Source organism: Manduca sexta, chromosome 16 (assembly GCF_014839805.1).
Source record: "Manduca sexta isolate Smith_Timp_Sample1 chromosome 16, JHU_Msex_v1.0, whole genome shotgun sequence".
Classification (NCBI taxonomy): domain Eukaryota; kingdom Metazoa; phylum Arthropoda; class Insecta; order Lepidoptera; family Sphingidae; genus Manduca; species Manduca sexta.
In genome coordinates, this window is record NC_051130.1 from 6522154 (window position 1) to 6546850 (window position 24697).

Genomic DNA, 24697 nt, shown 5'->3' on the forward strand with positions numbered 1-24697 from the left:
ACAGGTTGCTCAACGTGAAGATAAGATTTTTAAAATAATTAAAAGGTCAAAATGGAGTTCAATCGTTTTCCTGATACGAACACCTAAGAACACGATCATGAACTTTATTCTTATCATCTTAAAAGGCATTAGCCTCAGCAACGTACAGAAAGTAGAAACAGTTCTTTGTGTGAGCTAACGGCAAATTTGTTTCAGCCGGTAACTTTCATGGTTGTTAAAGGTGTCATTTTGTCTGCGAGGTGACATAAATTATTAGCTTTTCTATGTACGCGAAAAAATATAGCAAAAAGCAGTATACTCAATTCAATGTACTTTTTACGGAATTTATTAAATGGAAATAAATTCGCATGACAACAGATGTAAACTTGGACAGACAGATTTTCTTAATGGTGACTTGGATGCATGATGTCTAAAGAATCCACCATCAAAGATTGTTTAGCGTATTGGTGTACTAATAAGATTATATACTAAGATCAGGGTTCAAAACCACTACGTTAGGAAAAATGGCTAGTGGCACAAAATTCCTACTAGGCATTTATTCTAAGGAAAGACTTCATGCGGTCGGAACTACGACTAAAAGCTAGTCTATTAACAGCGGAAGCAACTATCTCGTACATCCAAACATGTCTTTAGAAAGGCAAATGCTCCGATTTTGTAATAGCTTCAGTTAAATTGATTGCTAGATTGCTTGTTATGTCTTCAAATTGTGACTACTTCCGCATTAACAATAACATTCCGTCTAATTGATTAAACTGGGTCATATCGTACTATCCCGTGAGGCTATTCCAATAATTCATCACGGTTAAAATATTTACGCAACGTAAGTGAGAAAATATTCTACAGTGTTTGATTTTATATACTGATTTACTGCAACCTAAATCAAGATTTTATGACTTATAGTATCCGCTTTTTGTTTCGTGGAATATTACTGATTTATCTATAAAAAGCTATTTGCAATAATAGAATAAAGATATATGGAAACAATCACATTTTATGTTAGCTTTTGCTCGCAGCTCCGCTCGCGTGGAAAAGTTTTACCGGTATAATAGTCCCGTTTTATATTTTTCGGAAATAAAGTGGAGCCTATATTTATAGCTAGACCACTAGCAATGCATTGGTGAAAACTGCATACAATTCCATGCGTGCGTTTTTGCGTGATGCGCCTACAATCATACAGTCGGACAAAAATTCTAAAAACTTGTTTAACTTCTGTTCCTCTAATAAAGACCTCCCATACTTATTTTTATTCAATATCTATAATAAACAGACGTCGTTATTGTATTATTTGTAAAGATGATTTATGATGTGTAAAGCTTTTAAGAATACCACATACCTTCCAAAACAATTTGTAAATGAAAGTATATTTCCAGCAATAAACATGTTATATAACTCTTCAATGAAACACAAACAAGTGAAAATAACCATGAGTTGTTTAACGTAACAATCGGAGACTTTGTTGACATACAACGCAATGCTCGTTCAACTATAGCACCAGCTGTGTAATCAGCTCGGTAAATATTGGACGAGCTTCTAATGTGTTAAAATATTGTATGGACGAAAGTGGCGATCATTGTTGTGCATCAATGAATTGTAAACACCATTCAATTGCTTCTGTAATAATTGTTAAAAAAATTGTTAGTTAAATAATTTGAAGATGATGTATTATATTTGAAGAATAAATTAGTATTGTTTATTTGGTGTGTATGAGTGTAATTTTTGATTTTGGTTTTTAATTCCATATCTGATCAGTTATGTTGTTTATTTCAAATCCCTAATACGGCGATAGCCTAATTGGGAATGGAATAGACTACCAAGACGAAGGTTCGCGTGTTAAATACCTTCAACACACGCCTCTGACTTCGAAGTTGTATGACTTATATTCTTTAGCAATTATCGCTCGCTTTAACGTCAAAGGAAAACACCATAACGAAACTTATACCCAAAAATATGGAATTGCAAAGTCTGCCCATGTCAGTACGTAATATGGAGTATTATATTCATGAACGTACTTCAATATTAATAAGGTTTATAATCGTGTAAATAGTGACAATGCGATAATGCCGAATCTCATACGGCATCGATGCATACGTCAACCTAATTGCGTCACACGCGTCTCGTTTTTGTATGCACATAATAAAAGTGTAATAAAACTGTTCCCGCGCTTAAAAATATTAGAACATAAATTGTGTACGTTAATTCGTAGAATAATGAACGTTAGATCTTCTATCATGATCTTTAAGTACGATAAGATTACGCAATTTATTTTGGTATAGGCTGCTTTGTTAGTGGTAGGATATATTTAATATCCGTCTGGATAGCGACCACCGTACACAAGGTGTTAAAACCTGCCATAGTGGCATACGTAAGTGTGTCACGTTCTGGGATAAGTCTGTATATATCCGGTTCCAACAGGCCGGCATAATTGTGTCGACTGCCGGGGGGTAATCATCTCTCGTCATTCGACATTCTATTGGATCCCACTCCACTTACCATCAAGTGCAGAAGGGTCATTTTGTCGTGCACGTTTAAAAAATATTAATAGATGTATTAGTTTTTTTCTATAGATCATTGTATATTCACTGAAATAGAATTTGTCATAGGAACAAGTTTTATTTTCAACACGTGTATTCGCGAATTGCAGCTCAATGGCGGTTATAAAGTGTGATCATAGCCTCTGTGACATATAATGATCCGTGTATAGTAAGTAAGGCAGCGAGATTGATTCCCGTCCTTAGTCTATTTCACGTGGCCCACACTTCACGGAACTTTACATAATTTCTGAATGTATTGGATAATATTTTTCGAAATTCTCGATACCCACGAAATCCGACTTTCATCTTACAATGAAGTAAGAACGATAATATGTCCGCAATTCTATTATTTTATTATTCATAACCTGACCAGGAAAATATAAAACCTTGCCATTTTGTAGTGAAGACTAGATCTAATATCTCAGACTAGCAACGACAACTTTAAAATGATAAAGCAAAAGTGGCAACCCATGACGGATGTTTTATTTTCTTGGTCAGTCTATATTATTACGATGGTACTATGTGCAAAGTTTAATATATAGTTTGAATCAATTTGATGCCTTACTAGACCCGATTAAATATATGTTTAGTATTCCAAAACGCTGCCATCAATCCATTCAACTTTAAGTAAAAGATATATGTTGGAGTAAATTTAAATTCCCGTGCCCTATAGATAACTCACCAGTCAGATACATCACAAGTGCCTAGTCTCTTCTCTATGCCTCTTTTATCTCTGGCTGATATAACTGTTGTTCCATCAAATATTTGTTATAAAATCAAAATTACGTTTTGAATCAATCAAAAGTTATTAAATGCTTTATTTATAACAATAAATAGAAATAAATTTAAAAACTCTAATTGAATACGGACTGCTAAGTTTCAACTAGTATTGCGAAGTTATATTATTATTTAATTTATTTGCGACGTACCAGTGGAACTACTAACAGGTGCACACAGCATGCTATAAAATAATACATGAGACGACAAATTTGTGTGAGAGTTGCAACAATTTGCAAAGTACTCGTAAAATATAGTAATGTTAGGAATTTCATAGTTTAGGAAGCTGTTTAGATGTCTGTTATATATTTATTTATTTATTTATTTACTATGTTACATCAACGACACATCACACATAATACAACGATATTAAAATATATGGGATTTTATCGCAATATGAATTAATGTCTTTACAGGTTATTTAAGTACCTATTCATTATGTAAAAGTTTCAAGGCAAGAATTAGAAATTTTATAGTGGCACTAAACTCACTAACTACAGAGATTTATAGAGCATATATAATTTTGTATCGACTAAAGTAAAACTTTTAACAGAAAATGCCTTGAAACTAGATGATGAGATGCGATGGCAATTATCATTAGGAGCTCATGCTAATTCTCCAGTAAAATTGTCAGTTCTTCATGATAGAATGGTACCAATCCTATATTTAGACAAAATCTAGGCGTTGCTTGTGGCTTTACCCGTATGAAAGGCTATTCCTGCTACTAAAACACTTTATACCACCTGAATGAATGACAACAGCGCCATTTATTCTAAAACAATATTATTTCTCATTGAAACAAATTCCCGCAATAAATAGTTATCTATGTGTTAATCCAGGACACGGTCTATGCATATGCCAAATTCCATCCAAATCCGTTCAGTTATTTCAACGTTTACTTCTAACAAAAATCCGAATATTTTCACAAACTTTTGTATTAACAGTATTAGTGAGATTAATGTAAAGCATCTCTAATATTAAGTACCATATATTTAAAAAAGATATCATACAACGCACGTCTTATCAACTTGTCTACTCATTTAGACACATTTTATAGCTACACGCATACTTACATTTGGAATTTGGTATTTATTTGGTGAGAAAGGTTATCGTGACCCGATCACTAACAAGTAAAAATGGGACTGACACTTGACTTGATCAGATGACCTGCGTTTTGCATGAGGACCTGATGACCTTAAACTGTTCTACATCACGTTGATTGGCCACGTAGATTATACTTACACGGTTACCTAATCATCAATATGTATTCAAATCACTATTTACCTGAGTATTGAAATTCCGGATATACGCATATAAATTTGTTTGATTGTGTATAAGAATGCTAAAAATGTGTAAATCTTCATTTAGTTTAATTTTTATTAGCTACCGATAATTTTTAATTTTTATTAGCCACGGACTTCAAAATTGGAAACCAGTGTATATGTTAATTTATTTTTTGTTTTTTAGTGGTTTTTGAGGGGGTTTAATTTTTTGTTAATTTACAGTCAAATAAAACAGTACCGGCAATTTGTAGATTGGACTCTTCTAAATGTGTGTACTGTTCGAACCCTATTTAAATTTAAAAAGAAATCAGATATTTACTGGAAAATACCGAAACATATCCTATTTACATCAGCATTAAACAGAACAAAACTTGACTCGCACTCTACAAGCTATATATTCTGTGAACTTAATTTAAACTAGCCTAGCAATAAGGAAGAGTCACAAACGTGTATCTGAACTAAATAATATTGTATCAAATGTTTGTATGGTGCTTGATATAAATTTGCATTGAGACCGGGCCGTGCGAATATGGCGTCTGTATTGCTTTCATTGCTAATAGATTATACGCTGAATAAAATGAACGTGGTTCGAAACGATATGCCTATTCACATTTAGTGCAGACATTTTGACGACGTTCGGACATAATGGTGATAATTTAGATCTAGTCTCGAACTATCTACACATATTGGGCTTGTAAAACTGTTTATATATAATATCAGCCCTGTATTATACCTATATTGTCGTACTGCTGGCCACAGACCTCCTCTACTATTGAGAGGGATTAAGCCTCAGTCCACCACGCTGGCCTGGTGCGGATTGATAGACTTCACACAACGTGAAAATTCCTATAGAGAATTTCTCAGGTATTCAGGTTTCCTCAAGATTTTTTCCTTCACCGTTAAAGCAAGTGATAATTCACAAAGAATACACAAATAATTTTAGAAAAGGCAGTGATACCCTTGGGTTTAGACTTCATTATTTTGTTTTAGAAATAAACATTCTTCACAAATTATAATTTACTCATTAATCATAGACATGTATTCAATATTTACATTCTTGCACGATCTGGATTTAAAGATTTATTTATTGTAAACGTCAATAAAGTTATTTATTACTAGAATCTTGAATATTTTTCCAATCGCGTAAACGATAACATTAAAATATTCATAGAAAATGTCGCAGTTCGCATTAAATTTATAAAATTATTTTAAAATGCTCAATTGTTATTATAAATTATTTGAATTTTATGCCAGCTTTATAATGTGCTGTATAATTTTTGCATCATATTTACCAAGACTCCGAACTGGTTAGAGAAAGATTATTTTTAGTGTTACTTGCAGAGCCGTTGCGTATATCAAAGTCAAGGACGTGACCTCATCTTGGGGGTCAAATGTTGCTAACCAGCTGCAACTGCTGTTTGACAAGCATGTCATTCACATTTATATTATTAAGAATGCCTTCGTGGCGTAGTTGTAATTGTACACGGTACGAGTATGATTACCGCGCTGAGGTCTTGGATTCGAATCCCGGGTCGGGCCAAAATTATTGTGACTGGGTTTTTCCATCTTAAAAATTACTCAGTCGTTCCTCGGTGTCAGGAGGTTGGCGGTGTGATATGCCCGTATCTCGTAGAGCATAATATAAAGCCGTTGGTCCTGTGCCTTATTTCTCTACGGTCATGTGTGACTGCCGCCTCACCGGATTATGAGAGTGTAGGAACAGAGTGGACACCTGTGTATTACGCACACACTTGTGCACTATAATATCTCCTACGTAAGTACGTACTGAACCATGTTGAGATTGGCCACCGGATTTCGCAATAATTGTACTTTTAATCTGAGGTTAAAAACTATTTTTTTTTTAAATACAAGAAAATGTGGGTCAGAAACTACTCTCTATCTCACGCAATAATAATAATAATAAAAGGCCCGTGTCCAGGAGTGCCTGGACACGTACCTCTTCTACTATCCAGAAGGTTTAAGCCTTAATCCACAACGATCGCCTAGTGCAGATTGGTAGACTTCACATACCTTCGAAATTCTTATAGTGTACTCTATAGGTAAAGTATGCAAGTTTTCTTACTTTATTTCCTTTCACCGTTTAAACAAGCGATAATTCACGAAGAATACATATACAACTTTAGAAAAGTCTGAGATACGGTTTGAACCTTTGACATTCGTCTCGGCACTCCGATCCACTCCTAGCTTGGCTATCGTCATCGCACACAATACTTACTTAAACCAAATAATATCTTTGTATAACATAAAAAAAATCGTCCTCATTCGTATTGAACCAACGTACAATTTGACGTCTTCCTATTCATCTCCTTAATATTAAACTTTAAACATTAACGATTTGCAGTTATCAGAATCTACTAAGCTAATACAGACTGTTCCAAATTAATCAACAGTCACGCGAGACGTGGACATGTCAACTTGACACGACGCGGGGTCGACGACCCCTTTCAAATTTTGAAGTATGCCAGTATTGGCAGTACTGGCATTTGGCAAATATTTATTCATGGCCCATGAACCGTGCGAGATGTTGGCACAGTTGACGGTTTTTCTGAACTTGTCGATGGTGCACAACCCTTTATGGATTGAATCTAATGGGTATGATATTCGTGTTATTTTTTAATTAAAGTTTGGCCTAGTTTGGTTGGAATAATGGAGTATAATTATAAACATGCTCACGCTTTTTATCTCCAAAGGGGTAGGCATAAGCGGAACTGGTGTACTTACATTCCGCCGTGTGTATCCCGTCCTATTACGTGATAGCGGGTGAGCCTACAATGGGCTGATACTGAGAGGAAAAAAACCAATGTCACTTTACCCGACCCGGCGATCGAACCCGAGACCTCAGCACTGCAGTCGTATCGTAATAACTACACCACTAAGGCAGTCCTACAAATATTTATAGTTAATAACCTCTGTTTGTACTCTTTGTACCTGTGCTATGACCAATGTGCATTAATTGGCTATCCCTTATATGGCTTCTTTTGTCTGGCGAAAGAGGTGCCCTCCAGATATTAATGTAGTAGTAATTCTATTAAGCAATGTTTCGATACAAAATATGCAATACAAAAATAACAAATTTATACATAATATTCTAATATGGGCATTAAAAACGTACAAATCGCGATATGGAAAATGAAGAATTTTACATTGGTGTTTTGCTATTTCACGGTAGATTAAGTAACCATCGCATGAACGCAAAATACTATGACAATCTTTTCAATGTCCACTCTATAATAATTATAGAACTATACAAGCTAATTTCATAGTAAAACATGTAACAAAATTTTGTCGCTAACATACATAAAGTACCAGAGTAGGACGAACCTATGAGGCACGCGATCTGCGCCCTAATATTTAACCTATTTCAAACACAAACATCCATTGTGGTACATCCTGTATAACGGTCAGTTGGACACAGACTAATAGTAACAGCATCATCACGTAAACTATTCAGTTTTTCATAACTCATACGTAATTTATTTGGTGAGAGTACGTTTACACAATTGCGTATATAACCTACTGTGCAGGTATCCAGAGTATGTTATTTTTGAAAATTTACCATGCCGACCTCATTTTAACAACTGGTGAATTTGCTTGCTTGGACGTGATGAGCGAATAATGATATAGGTAATGGTATATTTAGAACTATCTTCCGGCCCTTATTCGTTATTTTATTTTTAGCTCTGGCTAGCTAATCATTTTCTGTTTAATGTTTGTTACTATAATCCGTTAAAATGTCTTAAACGGCTTACAGAAATAATGAAAATAAAACTAATTATGAGGCTCTTTAAGTCGTGAGTTAAATAAACATTCAACTTGCTTATTTATTTATTAAAATTCAGATAATTATCGACCTTATTTTTCTTTCCCAATTTAGATTATAATCGTCAATTTTATTGAAGAATTATTCGATTACAATAGATCGTGTGAAAGGTCATCAAATAACGGGACTGTATAATATAAAGAAATAACCTTCGCGATATTTGGAACTGCATGCTAGGCACAAAAGCGGTCTTCCGCGTGTTATTTATCTACGTTAATAAAATCTTTTTTTATATTGTGCATATTATTATTTATACTCATGGTGAGACTTACTTGTTGGGTTCAAATAAAATAATTATATTTATACTAAGATTAATTAGTTTTAATTACTATTACTTAGTTTAGTTTACTTTAATTGTTTTAAATAATGCCTGCTCCTATATAATCAAAGCAAGTTACAGAAATGCATAATTGTAAAATCATCGGAAACGAATAGTATAAAACAAAGCTCATATTATTTTGTTTTCATACAATCGGATTGCTTACACGTGGCATCATTTGATATCCTTTAACCAGGCCGACAGTGCTTAGTTCAGTATTCTAGTAAACTAGTATCATGAGACATATAAAGTTCAAGGTTACTCTAATGTTTATTGCGTTGTTTTTATTACCGTCAAGGTGATTTTGTGCCTTTTTTGGCGATCATTCGCCCACTTTAGAGGAAATGGATGCGTTGTGAAGGATTTCTATTGGCTAAAACTGGTCTGCACTAACACTAGAGCAGAGCGTACCAAAGCCACGCGTGCTAATAGTGGCACGCTAGTAATATGCCTAATCTGCAGTCTGTAACAACGTGACATTAGCGGAATAGCTTCATAATCAAGCTCGTCGCCAGTAATAAAAGAAGAAAGAGAAGTGATATGCCTAACATTGTACTTGCATCTTTCTTTGGGTTTTACTTCGCTTACATCAGGTGTAGTGAAGCCACTTTGCCAAACTCCGAAAAAGAACATAGTTGGGTTATAAAAAAGTCGCTAAAAGGAGGCACTCGGGCAGATAAAACTCGTCCTGGATGACATGTTACAGGGCATATTTTTCACATAAATAAGGGCACGTTAACTATTTAAGATTCACCATGCATGTACTAAAGCATCTAAGACAAATTGATGAATTCAACAGTGCAGCTGACCTTAGATTTTATTCTACATTTCTATGATTCTTTCCTAGAAACGTAATTAATACGAATATGATTCAATTTATAACAAATAGTATTGATATAATTTAATAATTTATATTTAATAAAATAATTTCTAAATAATTACTCATTTTTATAAAACTCTAATATTTTATAGTGACTATTTTTTCTAACTTACCAAATAAATTACATTAATGTTCCCAACAACTTTAATGTTAAACATCAAACATCGATTCAATAGTTAATTACGTACCATTTGTAAAGAGCTGGTAAAGTATAGGATCAAAGTGACCATTTCCGGATGCCATTCGTACAATCGTAGAAAGGCATAGAAAGGGTTATGCTTACACTGAGTCCTTTGTGCTTATAAACAGCGCCTCAGTTTACTAAATTAACACTATTATCTGTTTTCTACGGGTTATAATGCGGTTACTAGGTGCGGAACTCGATGATTTTTAATTAATGCCGAGATTTTCACACTTTTGGTAACTTTTTGGAGCGATATCAACATGTGATTATTTTGAATGAGGGATTAAATTAAATTTCTATTACCAAAGCAAATTATATTTAATTACTTTTAGCGAAAATACATGATACAATTATGTGAAGTTATTTAAAATAAATTATGAATTAATAAAGCGAATAAATTAAATTAAAAAATAGAAAGCATAATACTTTACCTACTGGTGGTAGGTATCTCATATGTGAGAGTCCGCCTGGGTAGGTTGCACCGAAATGTCTATTTATGCCGTCAAACAGCAGTGTGTAGTCACTGTTGTGTTCCGGTTTGAAGGACATTATAGCTAGTGTAACTACTGGGCATAATAAGACTTAATATCTCATGTCTCAGGATGGCGAACGTAGTGGATTACCAAAACATTATTTATAATTTTAGATGTTGGATGGTGTTTCTACTGTTTACGGGCGGTCATATCGCTTATCATCAGGCGAACGACAAGCTCATCTCGTCATTCAAAGCAATAAAAAAAACTACAAATTCAAAGTTTACCACGGGAGTTTGTTCAGAATGAACAAAGATTAATCTATAATTATCGGTATCAACATTTTAGATCTTAGATTTAATTAGATTAGTTTTGTTCTGATGAGAAACACCGATTAAACGAGACCTCGTTTCATGATACGACGTTCTGTTCCAGTTTTGCTAACACTAATTGATTTTTTAATAACATATTTTTCATCACTGGAGCTTCGAAATTGTTTTTTACAATTAACTAACAAGTCGTCGAGGTCTTTCGTTTAGTAAGCCATGACTTGCTATTATTTTAGTAATAAAGTATTGCATAACACTACACTCGTCAATTACTTTTTTAAAGTGTGTGTCGTTATTGCCAGATCTCCTTAGATTTTTGTATTGGTCTCAAATCTATGATCGATTATGTTTCTGCCTAGGAATACGTAAATATCAGAGCGATAAACGAAACCATACAATCTAAAGCCAAGTATAGCCGTATGGCTTTTTTAATGCTACATTTTTGAATTCAGTAACGCAATGTCCAAATGACCCTGTATAATTCTTTGATATAAATATGACATTTAGTATTTAGTTTTTAAATACAAAATCATATAACTCATTCCCATATTATCAGTCAACCATTTATTACGCTTATTTCACTATAATTATATAAACACTTCCCACATACATGTGCCATTCAAACCCATCCACGAAGTTATCTCAGAGCCATTAATCAACGCTTACACTAACCCTGTAATAATTATAATTAATAATTTTATCACCTACAGCGGGTTGATGCGACCGTCTGCGCCACTTGACACTAGCAGACGGTTAATGGGATCCCATTTATCGGAGATAATTAATAGCTCTATACTCTTTTAATCTTGATACTAAACAAGGCAAAAATACACACCAAGCCTGTATGTCCGAAGGGGTAGGCAGAGGTGCCACTATTCGGTAAGTGTGTTCCGTCTCACAATGTAATAGGATGCGAGTCTGCGCCATGTCGGATACAGATTCCGGACTCCGGGCTGATTGAGAAAAAACAAAAATTCCTTTGCCTGATCCGGGATTTGAACCTAGCACATCAGAGCGGTATGGTACATGCAATACAACTAAGTCACAGTGGCTATCTTGACACTAGAGGCTAAATATGGAAGCTTGAGCATATCTTTTGAATCAGTATTGTAAAACGAAATGCTAGAACCATGGTGCTTATGTGTATGAATTGGACCATATTTGAATATAAATGTTTTTCTCTCGAGTAGACGGTGTTTATACGACACATTAGCTCTACGATTTTATTACAATTTAATATGAAATCGAAAATGAATTAGCAATTGAATTTTAATTCTAATTCCTAAGTGTTATAATGTTATGATAAAGTGGTACAAAATATCACCTAAATACTAACACATTAAGATGTTTGAGTAGTAGTTATCTAAGAACAGGATACTAAAAGCAACACAGAATTGATTCAAGTTAATAAAATCTAGTTCACCATTAAAATAACTATATTTATCGCAATTTATTCCATATTCCAAGAATACATTTTGTATAAACGTAACAGTTTCTTAAGTGTTTGCGAAGTCGTTGTTTCTATGCGCATTAATGTACAAACATGTTAAAATGAAGTAAGAAATAGTTTTTCATTCTTTAAAGGTAAGCATTGTTTGAGAACCAAATTTCGGCGATTATGTAAATTCCCACGAAATTGGCGGCGAGCCTACAGCGACTTACTGAACACAATTCATACCCCAAGCTAATAGTGAGCAAAACACTCCTATATAGTCTAGCCGGACTAGAGGATCGAATCTTAGACATGGTAATGGTAAAACGTATAAAAAAAAGAAACACGCTTTATTTGTCACGGTTACAATATAAAAGAATAATTAACATAATGAACCAAAAAAAAAAGAATTAAACAAAAAAAAAAACATCAACACAATAATTAAAAAGCATGAAAATGATAACTTGGGTGTTAATGGATGTTCCCAATCTTTACCCATGGTTCAGTTGTAGCTATATCAGATAGGTGACCACTCAGCATAACGTGATGTGGTGCAAACCAATATACTCCATGTAAAATGCTGTCTTAAAAAACTACCTGAATTTTCTTTATTAATGATGTGAGTTAATTCTATCTTAGTTGAATTTTGGATATATAATTTTATCCTATCCTTATCTACGTCTTGACTTCTAATTAATATAAAGGGTTTTAATTCCTTATTACCTGACCAGACCAACAGGAATTAGTATCTTTCCTCGTTATGCCATGCTATCGAAGATCAGTGTCCACAAACTTAAGTCTTTACGACAAAATGTTGAAATATGCATAAAATTAATTAATTATACAAGTAGTTTATAAACGGAATACTAAGACGACAATAACAATTAATTTAATTAGAAATTTTCAATTTCTTCCTGATATAGAAATCGTTGCCATGGAAAATTGAGCTAAGTTAAGATATTATAAAGTCTTCCCGATAGAATATAGGCAAAAAGAAGTGTTGAAACAACCATAATTAGAAGTAATTAGGTAGAGTCAAGATGTTTTTCTACAGTTGCCACAGATGGAGCATAAAGTTGAATTTGCCGAAATAAACAATGCTGCTTTTTGCACGAAAAAAGTTAATAACAAGCTCATATATGATAAATAAATTCTAAGCATACATCGACATCTACACTTTTTATACATACATTTACAGCTCTACAACTCAGCGTGTGTTAAGGTTGGTAATGAAGTAGGAATCGAGCAACCCAATCTAAACTGTTCTACATTGATTATAAAACTCACAATTCTAGAGAATTTATGGATGGGCTGCTATGCTTTAAGGAAGGAGATGTGAAGTGAAGTTGGTTGTTTGTGACTTTTTTTTTTTAATTACTCAGTCGTAACTCGAAGTCAGTAATTTGGCGGTGTGATACCGTGATACCATGCCTCGGAAAGCATGTAAAGCCATTGGTCTTGTGCCTGTACTCTCTCCGATCATGTCGGATTCCTGTCTCATCAGATTATTAGAGTGAAGGAACAGAAAGTGCATCTGTGAACACACCTGGTACACTATAATTTCCACTTGCATATTTGGCTGATCTCAGTTAAGATTAGCCGCCGTAGCTGAAATTTGGCTAAGAAGTGATCACTGTAGACGGAGTCAACACCATTAAAATACAACTAAAATAATGACTTTATTACTACAAATATAGCATAAATATAATGCACTCAAACATGACACTGTATTAATTTAAGCTAGTAGCAATAAAATTACATAATTGCTTAAATTTTCCGGTTCATACCACGTGTGGCGCTAAAGCCTTTACACTTGTGTTTTCTCGTTAATTATTTTATCATGTCGTAAACGTCACCTTAAATCTTAAGTATTTTAAAACTCGTCACTCAATGTCTTTAACGAGGTTTATTTTGTGTACGATTTTGGTTACCGGTATATTTGATAATTTGACTCACATCGTACAAACTGACGACCTCGATGGCGTTGTTTTGCGTAAGTGGTACAACACCGATTTGAAGATCTGGGTTCGAATCTCGAAGCGGGGAAACTGATATTGTCTCTCAGAAAATTAGGTGCCTTGATTGCTCCTTTGCTTACGCTTTCAGATATAAAGGCTTGATATGTGTTTGTTTCGCTTTGTACAATGAATTGTGAGCAAATATGCTCTATAATCTCTTAATATTATGGAAAGTTTTCAAGTAATTCTCTACCGTATTGACTTGCCTCACTCTAGATAACTCTGATGGGGTAATTAATATAAATACTTTTTGAAACACGAAAGCAATAGAAAATATGGAATAGGGTGTCTCTAATATATGATATTATTCAATACGGTTAATGTAATATTTCTCTATTGTTATCTTGGCAATATTTTTACATAGTAGTTTGTATTCGAATATATAAAATATATTTATTATTAAAATAAAAATATTTTGTTAATAGTCTAAGATTCGCGTAAATAGAAGATATCATTAAGTATTTTATAAAAAAATATGTATAATACAAGGTCGCATATGACTCAGGAATGATTAAATTCGTAAATCGATTGTTTTTGGAGAATAAACATGCATATTTCCGCAGATTTATTTAATTTCAAAACATTATAGTAAATTTAAATTAATTTTACATTTTTTGTATTTTACCGGCCGTTCGGTATTTTTAACAGTTGATTGACAACATTTTTGCTTATAATAATAATGTAACCTTTTAATTAAATCTGTACCATGTTACGCTTTGCTAACAAGCATAGCAATTTCTAAGTAATTATAAAACGGCCAAACAACTATGATTTATAATGCTTGTATCTAATATTAGTTAAGCATGTTACTTTTTTATACAACATTCATTACCAAAAAGACACAACGTATCATTTGCAACAAAAAAATCACGATTAAATATCACACTTTTAGCATATTTGATGAGAACAAAAAGCATGCAAAAACAAGATTGAGTTATACACAATACAATAAGAATTGACATTATGAATATTTCTTTGCCATCTTTCGGTATATTTATTTGAATTGTATTAATTTTTAAGGAATAAAATATTATAGACATTGCTAGAAACGGCACCAGTACATTTTTTTGATTTAGTTGCTAGCAGATTTTGTAATTCTTTTCTTATATGTCTTGATATTAATATATTATTTTTTATTTTATGTTTCGTACATCAATTAAATATCAAGTAATAGATTTTAACCGAATAAAGAAACCAGTATCTCATATAAATATTAGTATATACATAAATATTAGTGTACATAAAATATCGGATAGTATTATAGATATAGTAATAGCAAGACAAAAAGTAACTTACAAGATTGTTAATAAAGACTATTATCATATTATTATTAGATTTTTAACACACTAACTTTAACACGTTAAGTTAATAGTAAATCTGAAATCGGCATAAAGGCAAATGAACTCAAAAGCGGTGATGTAATCCACCAAAAGCAGAGAATAGATCGACCGACAACAATGTATTGTATCTATTAGTGGCACAGGAAATACAATCAATTGCCTAAACCTTTACAGAAGCATTTGTCAAGACCACTCATTGTCATTCGAATATCGGCATTCAATTAACTTTATCGCGATATCTAATTATGTGCTTGTACGTAGTCGTAAAAGTCGGCTTTTATAGTAAATTGAGTTTGAAGATATGTTTGTCTTTAAAGCCTAGATTTACTTGATTACAAGCATTTGAAATGACATTAATTACAATTGAAAGATATATCAACCAATTTATATGCAAGTAAGGTTATGATATTTGTTCTTCATTGCAGTATAGTGTCTAGATAGCCCACACAAATAAACGGCTTCATAAACAACATAAAGTTCTGGTGTTTTGACGTAAGCGATAATTTCTCCGCTAAGTTGGGAAAGAGTGTATTTGCTGCACCATTCTAGTGACACAGAATTTACTGGGCTCGTTTCAGACCCGGATCGCCCACAGTTCGTCCACCATTCATAAAATATCGACCACGCAATTACGCAAGTTTGATTACCACTTCGTAATAGTTTCTAGAATTAAAACTCGTTCATTGAGAGACTGGAAGTTATTCTGATAGCTTGGATCCAATATCGGAATTACGAATTTACGGTCCTTTTCAAAAGACATAGTAAGGATACTTGGTGCAGATGCAGTAAACGACCGAACTTCAGCAGGGGTTAAAAGGGATGAAGAGGTAAAAGTTAGATAGATATATTTTCCGAATAGTCAACCTTTAAATTCTCAAATATTTTTGTAATAATATGGAAGTAATTTTATCCCCTTACACCCGTTTCTGCATTTAGAAAATGAAAAATCATCGAAGTATGCCAACTATTAGACTAAGAATATTTAAATACACATTAGACGTCACATTACCATGTATTAAATCTAACGCTCAATGAAGCCCGTCTGTAGTCACAGCATCAACAATAGAGGCAAATTAACGTTTACAAATGTTAAACAGTATAATTTTGTTATGATAATTAAGTTGGAGCACATTCATAAATATTAACTGCCGCGAGATGCCGTAAAATTTATCATAAGTATTGTAGCAATAAAATAAATCTTCAAAGACAATACCCGAAGGCAGTGGATGACAGAATCGGATCTATTTACAATTCGACGTCGCTTTTATAGCTAAATAAGTTTATTGTAAATCATAATTAAATCTTGGTGGGCATTTACGGTTAAGACTATCCCAATAAGTGAGCTAACCTCGTCTGTTATGGTATTTAATGGCTCTAAATTAGTCTATATTAAATTATGTTAATTGGTCTAATGTGATACATATACGTTTATTTATCGATGACCTCCCAGTTTAAAATATAAAATTAATGCAAAAATTCACGTTTCGAATTCCGATCGTCGCGGTAAATGTTCGATCGCATAAATCTTTTCAGTTACATTAGCATGATTATGGGGTATAATAAAATTTTATATTGCTATATAAAATCATTGGTATTATAAAAAATGGCAACATTATTGGGACGCGACGGAAGTAATGAAATAGATATGCTAATACATAGCTTATTTGAAATTCGCAAATACATAATTAATATCAACGCTAATTAGAAAGATGGTATAAAATTTTCCATTAAGAGGAAAGTATAAAAACAGGAAATTTCTGATTACAATACTTACATTATGAATATGAAGAGCAGAAGATCCCGTTGGAGATACATGTTGTCACAGTTAACACAAGATCACAGTAATATCACTCGTAACAAATGTTTGATGAATATTAATTTTAGTCATGCCACAAAAACACTAGATTCGATGAAACCATCGTTTCATTTTACGTGACGCCAGTGCTGGTCATCTTCCGGTTGTCAATCAGTGATGAGCGCCAAATTTCTGAAAAAATAATGCTAATTTTAGTTCATTGTTAAAGGCATGTGAGATAAAACGAAATTTGTTATTGAGAACTTTTATGAAATTGGCATAGAATAGAGTTCCAAAGTGATTTTTCCATGTCACAATAAATACCTATTTATAATTATTATTGTAGAAAAACTAAGAATAAATGAAGTCGTATACTTTCTTCTTGGTAAGTATCTATAATTATAGTATAAGAATTATGAAAGAGAAAATTTCGTCCCCTACAAGTCAGAAAATTTATTATGAAATTATAATATATCCGAATTCGCGGATCCTGGTTCATTGGGGAAATTCACCCTAAGCACATCAGAAGTACTAATAAAAGGTCATACATTTTATATATGAGTCTCATATTTACCAAAATGCATAACTTTTCAGATAACTATATATCTGATCAGCCATAAACACGATTGGAACAATAACGGGAGATGGTATCAAATAGCACTAGATGCCAGTAAAAGAAAAGAGATGTAACATACATTAACATGGTAATTGCTTTCAAAGAGAAATAAAACTAAATATGAATACAGAAGCCAATATTAAACCAAAAACCTCATTAAACTCCGATATATTACTACGTATTTATTCGTTATAATCATTACAGGCTTAAAGACAAGTTAATAGACACAAACCGACTGACAACGTATAAATTGAACACTTAAACATTCTCACATTTTATGCGTAAAACAATTTTATTACACGAACACGAATGTCGATTATACTAACGTTATATTCATACCATGAACGCGAGCCGGGAAGTGTCTGCTAAATATAGAAAAAAGTTTCGACAACGGCCAATGATCGATCAATATCTGACGTAAAACAAATAACACACTTCATAAATCGTGCATCTATGAAGAGCGAGTCCTCAGATGAACTAGACGGTTGGCTGGACCGGACATTGTTAATTGTTAGTATTTTAGTTGAGTAACTAACGCTTAAGAATGGACTCTATTGAGTTTGAGTGTATTTGAACGAGCAGCGAATATAAGCTTCCTTGAAAATTCACTAATGGCTGTATACGGAAACATCGGAATGTTTAGGAATATATAAAGGAGACGCTCATAAAGGCGAAATAAATCAAAAGCATAAAATTAAAATAAATAATTATTAATGTCACTTATATTGTTTTGTGATTTAATGTATAATACATTAATAAAACAATATACTTCTGAACTATAACTTCTTGGTTCAGATAGCATAAATACTTTATATATTTTCTATAGATATAGAAAGTAAAATCTATAAAAACTACGGCATCTTTCCTATAATTTTTATCACCAATTGTAGCACATTTATAAAAAACTAGCTTTTGCTCGCGGCTCCGCCCGCGTTATAAAGTTTTTCAAGCTAAAGTTTTCCGTTATAAAAATAATAGTTTCCCGGGAGCCTATGTTCTTCCCAGGGTCTCAAACTGTCTCCATACCAAATTTCATCTTAATACGTTGGGTAGTTTTTGAGTTTAACACGTAACAGACAGATGCAGCGGGGGACTTTTGTTATATTATTTAGAACTTTTTTAAGTGAAACAATCCCGTCATACATCATTGTTGCATAACTTTAACCGTTTACGCAGCGCAGGCAACGGAAGCTCTCAAAACTCATAATTTTCCCCGTTTTTGCAACATGTTTCATTACTGCTCCGCTCCTATTGATCATAGCGTGATGATATATAACTTTGAGCACTCCACAAACAAAGGACTATTCAACACAAAAATATGTTTTCAGTTCGAATCGGTAGTTCCTGAGATTAGCCATTACTGCTCCGCTCCTATTGGGTATAGCGTGATGATATATAGCCTATAGCACTCCACGAACAAAGGGCTATCCAACGCAAAAAGAATTTTCCAGTTTGGACCGGTAGTTCCTGAGATTAGCCATTACTGCCCCGCTCCTATTGGGTATAGCGTGATGATATATAGCCTGTAGCACTCCACGAACAAAGGGCTATCCAACGCAAAAAGAATTTTTCAGTTTGGACCGGTAGTTCCTGAGATTAGCCATTACTGCCCCGCTCCTATTGGGTATAGCGTGATGATATATAGCCTATAGCACTCCACGAACAAAGGGCTATCCAACGCAAAAAGAATTTTTCAGTTTGGACCGGTAGTTCCTGAGATTAGCCATTACTGCCCCGCTCCTATTGGGTATAGCGTGATGATATATAGCCTATAGCACTCCACGAACAAAGGGCTATCCAACGTAAAAAGGATTTTTCGGTTTGGACCAGTAGTTCCTGAGATTAGCGCGTTCAAACAAACAAACAAACAAACAAACAAACAAACTCTTCAGCTTTATATAATAGTATATAGATAAAGACTCTTTGATTACAGCAATTATCCATGTCCAAATTAATTTACTAAGTAAATCATCTTCTATTTAACCTTGACAAAAACCATGGCTGATGGCGCGCTGTAATCTTTTTACGAACGAATGAAAGTGAAACCGACTAATTGGTCGCGTTTTTTGGTAATTAGCAAACCTCTATAAGAAGTATACTTAACTATTTAAGTAATGGAACAGATCTTTATTGAACCATTGTGTCGAATTTCCAACAAACAGTACGTGCTTACAATCGAAACGATCAATCATAAAAACAACTAAAACAAACATCGGAGCGTTAAAAACTCTATAGATTTGTACATAGACAACGGCAAAAAATCAATAGATTTATTGAAAAGTATCAATAGACTCTGATACAACGAATCACGGTACATTGTCGTCAAACGCGCTTGTACAAGTCTCAATAAGTTTCAACACAAGTAGCTGGTGTGAGTAAAAAGATAATTAACGATTTTGTGGCTCGTTCCTTAGATTCTTCTTGTACTTTATTACCGACAACACAAAGGGCATAGAAGCTAAAAGTTGTTACATGTTGGATATAATGAATTTAACTATTTTCTTTATTCTTATTATTTGTTTGGATATAATGTGAGTGGCGAGCTATTCCAAGTTTCTTTTGTAACTGCCAAATTTAGTTTTATTGAGTTTGAAAGTTAATCATGTCATTATATATATGAATTTATTTGTTAATAAAGGAAGAAGATCTTTTCGCTGCTGTATTAAGGCACATATTACAGTGATCGGCGGAATTCGAAACATGTTTACATTGGACTGCATTTAAGAGTTTGAGTATATGTGTAAAGTTTTTCTAAATAATTTTCTCCTAAGAAATGAATGGGTCTCTAGTCTTTAACAATAAGCTAAGATGTTTAAGCGGCGTGATTGGTATATTGTTTTATGCGTTATCTTAATTAAAATAAAGGCTACTTGTCTATGATAAAATTGGCATGATCATACTTCCATAATAATATATCTAGATCCAATAATAACATCCAGAAAAGTCATATTCTTAGTATATGAATCGTGTTTGTGTCCAAGCAAAATTCCTGGCAAACATACATACATTAATTAGGAGGCATATCAAATAAAACACGACTAACCGCAGTCGGATCAGTCGCATACACGAAACAGACTATTGGAGCGGGCAGGTGATCTTCGCCAAGTTAATGGCACTAAATATTCTATTCCTGGAGTCGGTTAGTAACAGAGTTAGCGAAATTGCTTCCATTTTCTACTGTTACGTCTGGGTGGTCAGTTTCCATTTGCATTTTCTTATCAAACTTGTAGTTGTCTAAAACGGCTTTTGCATGTATTTCCAACTAATATTATAAATCTTAATGTTTTGTTGGATCAAAGAAAGTGAACTGGTTTAGATAAAACTTAAGGGATGTATTGATAGCATACTTTCTATTCGGAAATGGATTTATTTTCAATATAACACCGTCGCTGGCTTGTTTCGTTGTTTCCGTGATTATTACTTAAATATGACAAAAGTATTGTACGTAATTGAATAAATAAGACAAAATATATTTATTAATTTTATTATATTGAAGACTAACAGCTTTAACAAATTAAACAGTAACAACGATGTAGTTAAACAGATAGCCAATGACAAGTTTGTACTTATAAAGATTGGTTTAAAGCAATGACAACAGTTTAGAAAAGATTTAAAAGAAATACACATTAATTGTATATCCTTAATATACCTAGTGCACCTTCTTAATACAGTACACCTATTATTCATTTAGACTACACCTATTGTTAATTTAGAGATCTCTATAATCAAATAAAATTTAATGATGTCAACACATTTCTAGTTCCATAATACATTGTTTATCGAATATTCCTTAAACTTGTTTCATCATTCTATTGTTTCCGTAATATTTTATTTGGATGTTGTAAAAATCCACCTACACACGAAATATTTATCAACATCCATAAATTGAGAAGTCATAAATTTTGGATTAGGTTATTGTGATCTATTAAAGTATAATATTTTAAACAAACCGGATGCCTATTGTCCGACGACAAAAGAGGACAAACTAATCGAAAAAACGTTGAAATCGATGGCAAAACAAAAAACTATATTTAATGGAATGTGGAAACAAGATATTTAACTTTGTGATATGCGAAACGGTACGTTAAGAAATTGACGACTTTTTTTTGCGCTATCGGAATTTCCGAACTTCTAGATAAACGTTTACTAGTTTGAATAGCATTACCATGCGAATTATGCTTTGTAGTTTGGAATTCCCTCACGAATATAAAGATCTACAATCCGATGAATGGTTATATCGCAGTTCTACTAACAAACAAAAGCAAGTGCTTTTGTTGGATTATATCGCGGATTTGTCTGATACCATCTTATATCACACGCTTTGTTAAAAATAGATATTATACCAATGTGTATTTATCATTGCGAGGAAATAATAATGACTAACGTCATTACAATAAACGATAATCAAAGCGACCGAATCGATTTCAAATCTAGTTTACAAGAAATTGATTATGACATTTTTCATCCGATGCATAATCGAGAGCAGATCGTTCCCAAGCGCAGTGAAATATAACTTAATTTATTTACATAGATTTAACTAGATACTGTAGGAAGGCATTCCACTCCCGTAACCTGACCTCTAGGCGGTACAACAAATCAATATTACTGACGTTTCAATTTGTATATTGACACGTTTTTAATCTTCTATCATTGTTTATGAGTTCGGAAGCTCTGTAGAGTTTGTCTTAATAAATTTCTCTCATACTTCAGAGTTATAGATAATGCGTGAACACGCTACACCTCCAGTAATGACCATAAATCTTCTGCTGTCCGTCACTGTTCGTCTTTTTGTTCTCCCTTTGATGTGTGTATCGTCGTGGCGTCGTATTACATATTAATCTTGTAAGTTATGTTTACACCTTGTAAGGGATTGATTTTGTAATTTATTGACTCGTGCCTATTAGTTTGTTTGGGAGATTTCATTTTAAGTCTTCAGATGTTTGGGGAATTCTTGAAGTTTTAATGAATAACTCACAATATTCGAATACTTTTTAAAAAAAATTCAAGCTATTTACAATTGTGGGGAAACTTAATATACATGTAATGTTTTGGGGAATAACAGACACGAGTCTGACTATAGTAAGTACGGGTCGGCTTCCTGATATGCTCCCATTAATATCCCTAACATATGTGTTCATGTTGTGAATTCACAAGAATTTATCGGAGGTATAATATTCCCTTTTTTACCTAGCCTCTATTTTCTTTTCTCAATGATAAAACTTCCGTGATCGCTCTGGTATTGTGGGTATTTCATGGTGACAGTCACGCCCCATGCTTAAAACCTACAATTTTATTAAACAAACAAAAACCATATCTTAATTACTTTCTTTAGACGGATTACAACATGCGCCGATAATTGGCATAACATCTAACTAATTATCTCATTAAAGAATATAATTGCACCATTTCTTTTTGTGTTTAATAAAATGTTTTCACCCTGACCGGCATTAGAAGAAATGGTGTCAATCTTTATTGTTACAACAATTGTCTAAGTAATGCATGTACTAACATCTGCGCAAATAAAGACTGCCATGAACCAATTTACACGTTAAATATACGACTATTTAAAGACAATGGCAGAGTTCCTATGTGGAATGTTTTGGTGTCCGCTAATGACGAATTAATTCTCTTTCATTACGAGAACAAAGAGAAGCATTTGTCAGAAATCAATATTGAGAATATTGTCGTTTACCATCCAATGGTGTCCATGGTCAGATTAATATCCTTGAAGCCTGAGTGAACCCTATCTGTTCATACATCAATATATTAACTGAAAGATGAGGCTCTTGACCTCTACAAATCGGCATTGGATCAGTACGGTAGGTCATAGGCCATGGTTATAGCTTACCTTAATCATGAGAAGTTTGATGTTGTTTGCACAAGCAGTGGTACACTATGATGATAAAAATAAAGTTTCAATAAGTGTTATAGTATAAAAATAGAAAGTATCATTTAGGAAATTTTATCTAACTATAATTTTTCCATCAAAACATTCGAATAATCATAGATTATATCTTAACACACATATCTGACAAAACCAATAAAGATATCTTTGACCTTATGCATTAAATCGAAGCATTTAAGATTACTAATATCGTGGGCAATTAATTGAATAAGGAAGTAATAAACATAAAGTTAATTTGCAAATGCATGATTCACTCGCGCAGTATCACTGACCGATTATAACATGCAGATTACACTTGTCATGTTAGGTAACTTCTAATCTTTTGTGTTTCCTTTAGCAATCTATGTAGAATGCGTTGTGTTTTCGCTAGTTAACACCGCTTGCTGACACGTGTACATTGCTTTTCTATTTGCTTTTAGTACGGAGTTTTGGGTTTTAAAGCGTAATATATTCACGCCTTCTATCCCTATAGGTAGGCAGAGGTGCAGCTGATGCACCCAAGTTCCGTTTTGCGTATTACGAGCCATGATGTGATAGGGAATGAGCCTATCGCCATATCGGGCACAAATTACAGACACCAGGCTGATATTGAGTAGAAAATCCAATATCAATTTTCCCACCACGGGATCGAACACGAGACTTCAGTACTGCATAACCATAACACAATTTCACTACTGAGATAGTCAATTCAATTTTGTATAGATAACAAAATGAAGGTAGAGGTAACTTTTCGGAAGACCAAAACATCCTAACTTGTAAATATTATACCAAACGATGTACCAAAATATTGCACCATAACCTAAAAAACATTATCAAAAACTGAAGATGCAATAGAAATATTTATTCTTAACAAAAAGAAGCTGCGTGTGAATAAACAAATTAATACAAACTCCATTTGAATCGGTCTGTTGTAAGAACGTCCGAGTTTTACTATAAAGAAAATATAGTACAATTCGTTAAGATAAGAGAGCGTG

General features: G+C 33.3%; 1 protein-coding gene across 1 annotated transcript in view; it reads right to left on the reverse strand.

Moving 5' to 3' along the window:
• LOC115444755 (ADAMTS-like protein 4) overlaps positions 1–24697 on the reverse strand; it is a 136120-nt gene that overhangs the window by 101202 nt on the left and 10221 nt on the right. The window contains exon 2 of the mRNA XM_037439102.1: positions 17182–17394. Within this exon, the coding sequence (XP_037294999.1) occupies positions 17182–17222 (41 nt within the window). The 5' untranslated portion in view covers positions 17223–17394. The remainder of the gene's footprint in view (positions 1–17181; positions 17395–24697) is intronic.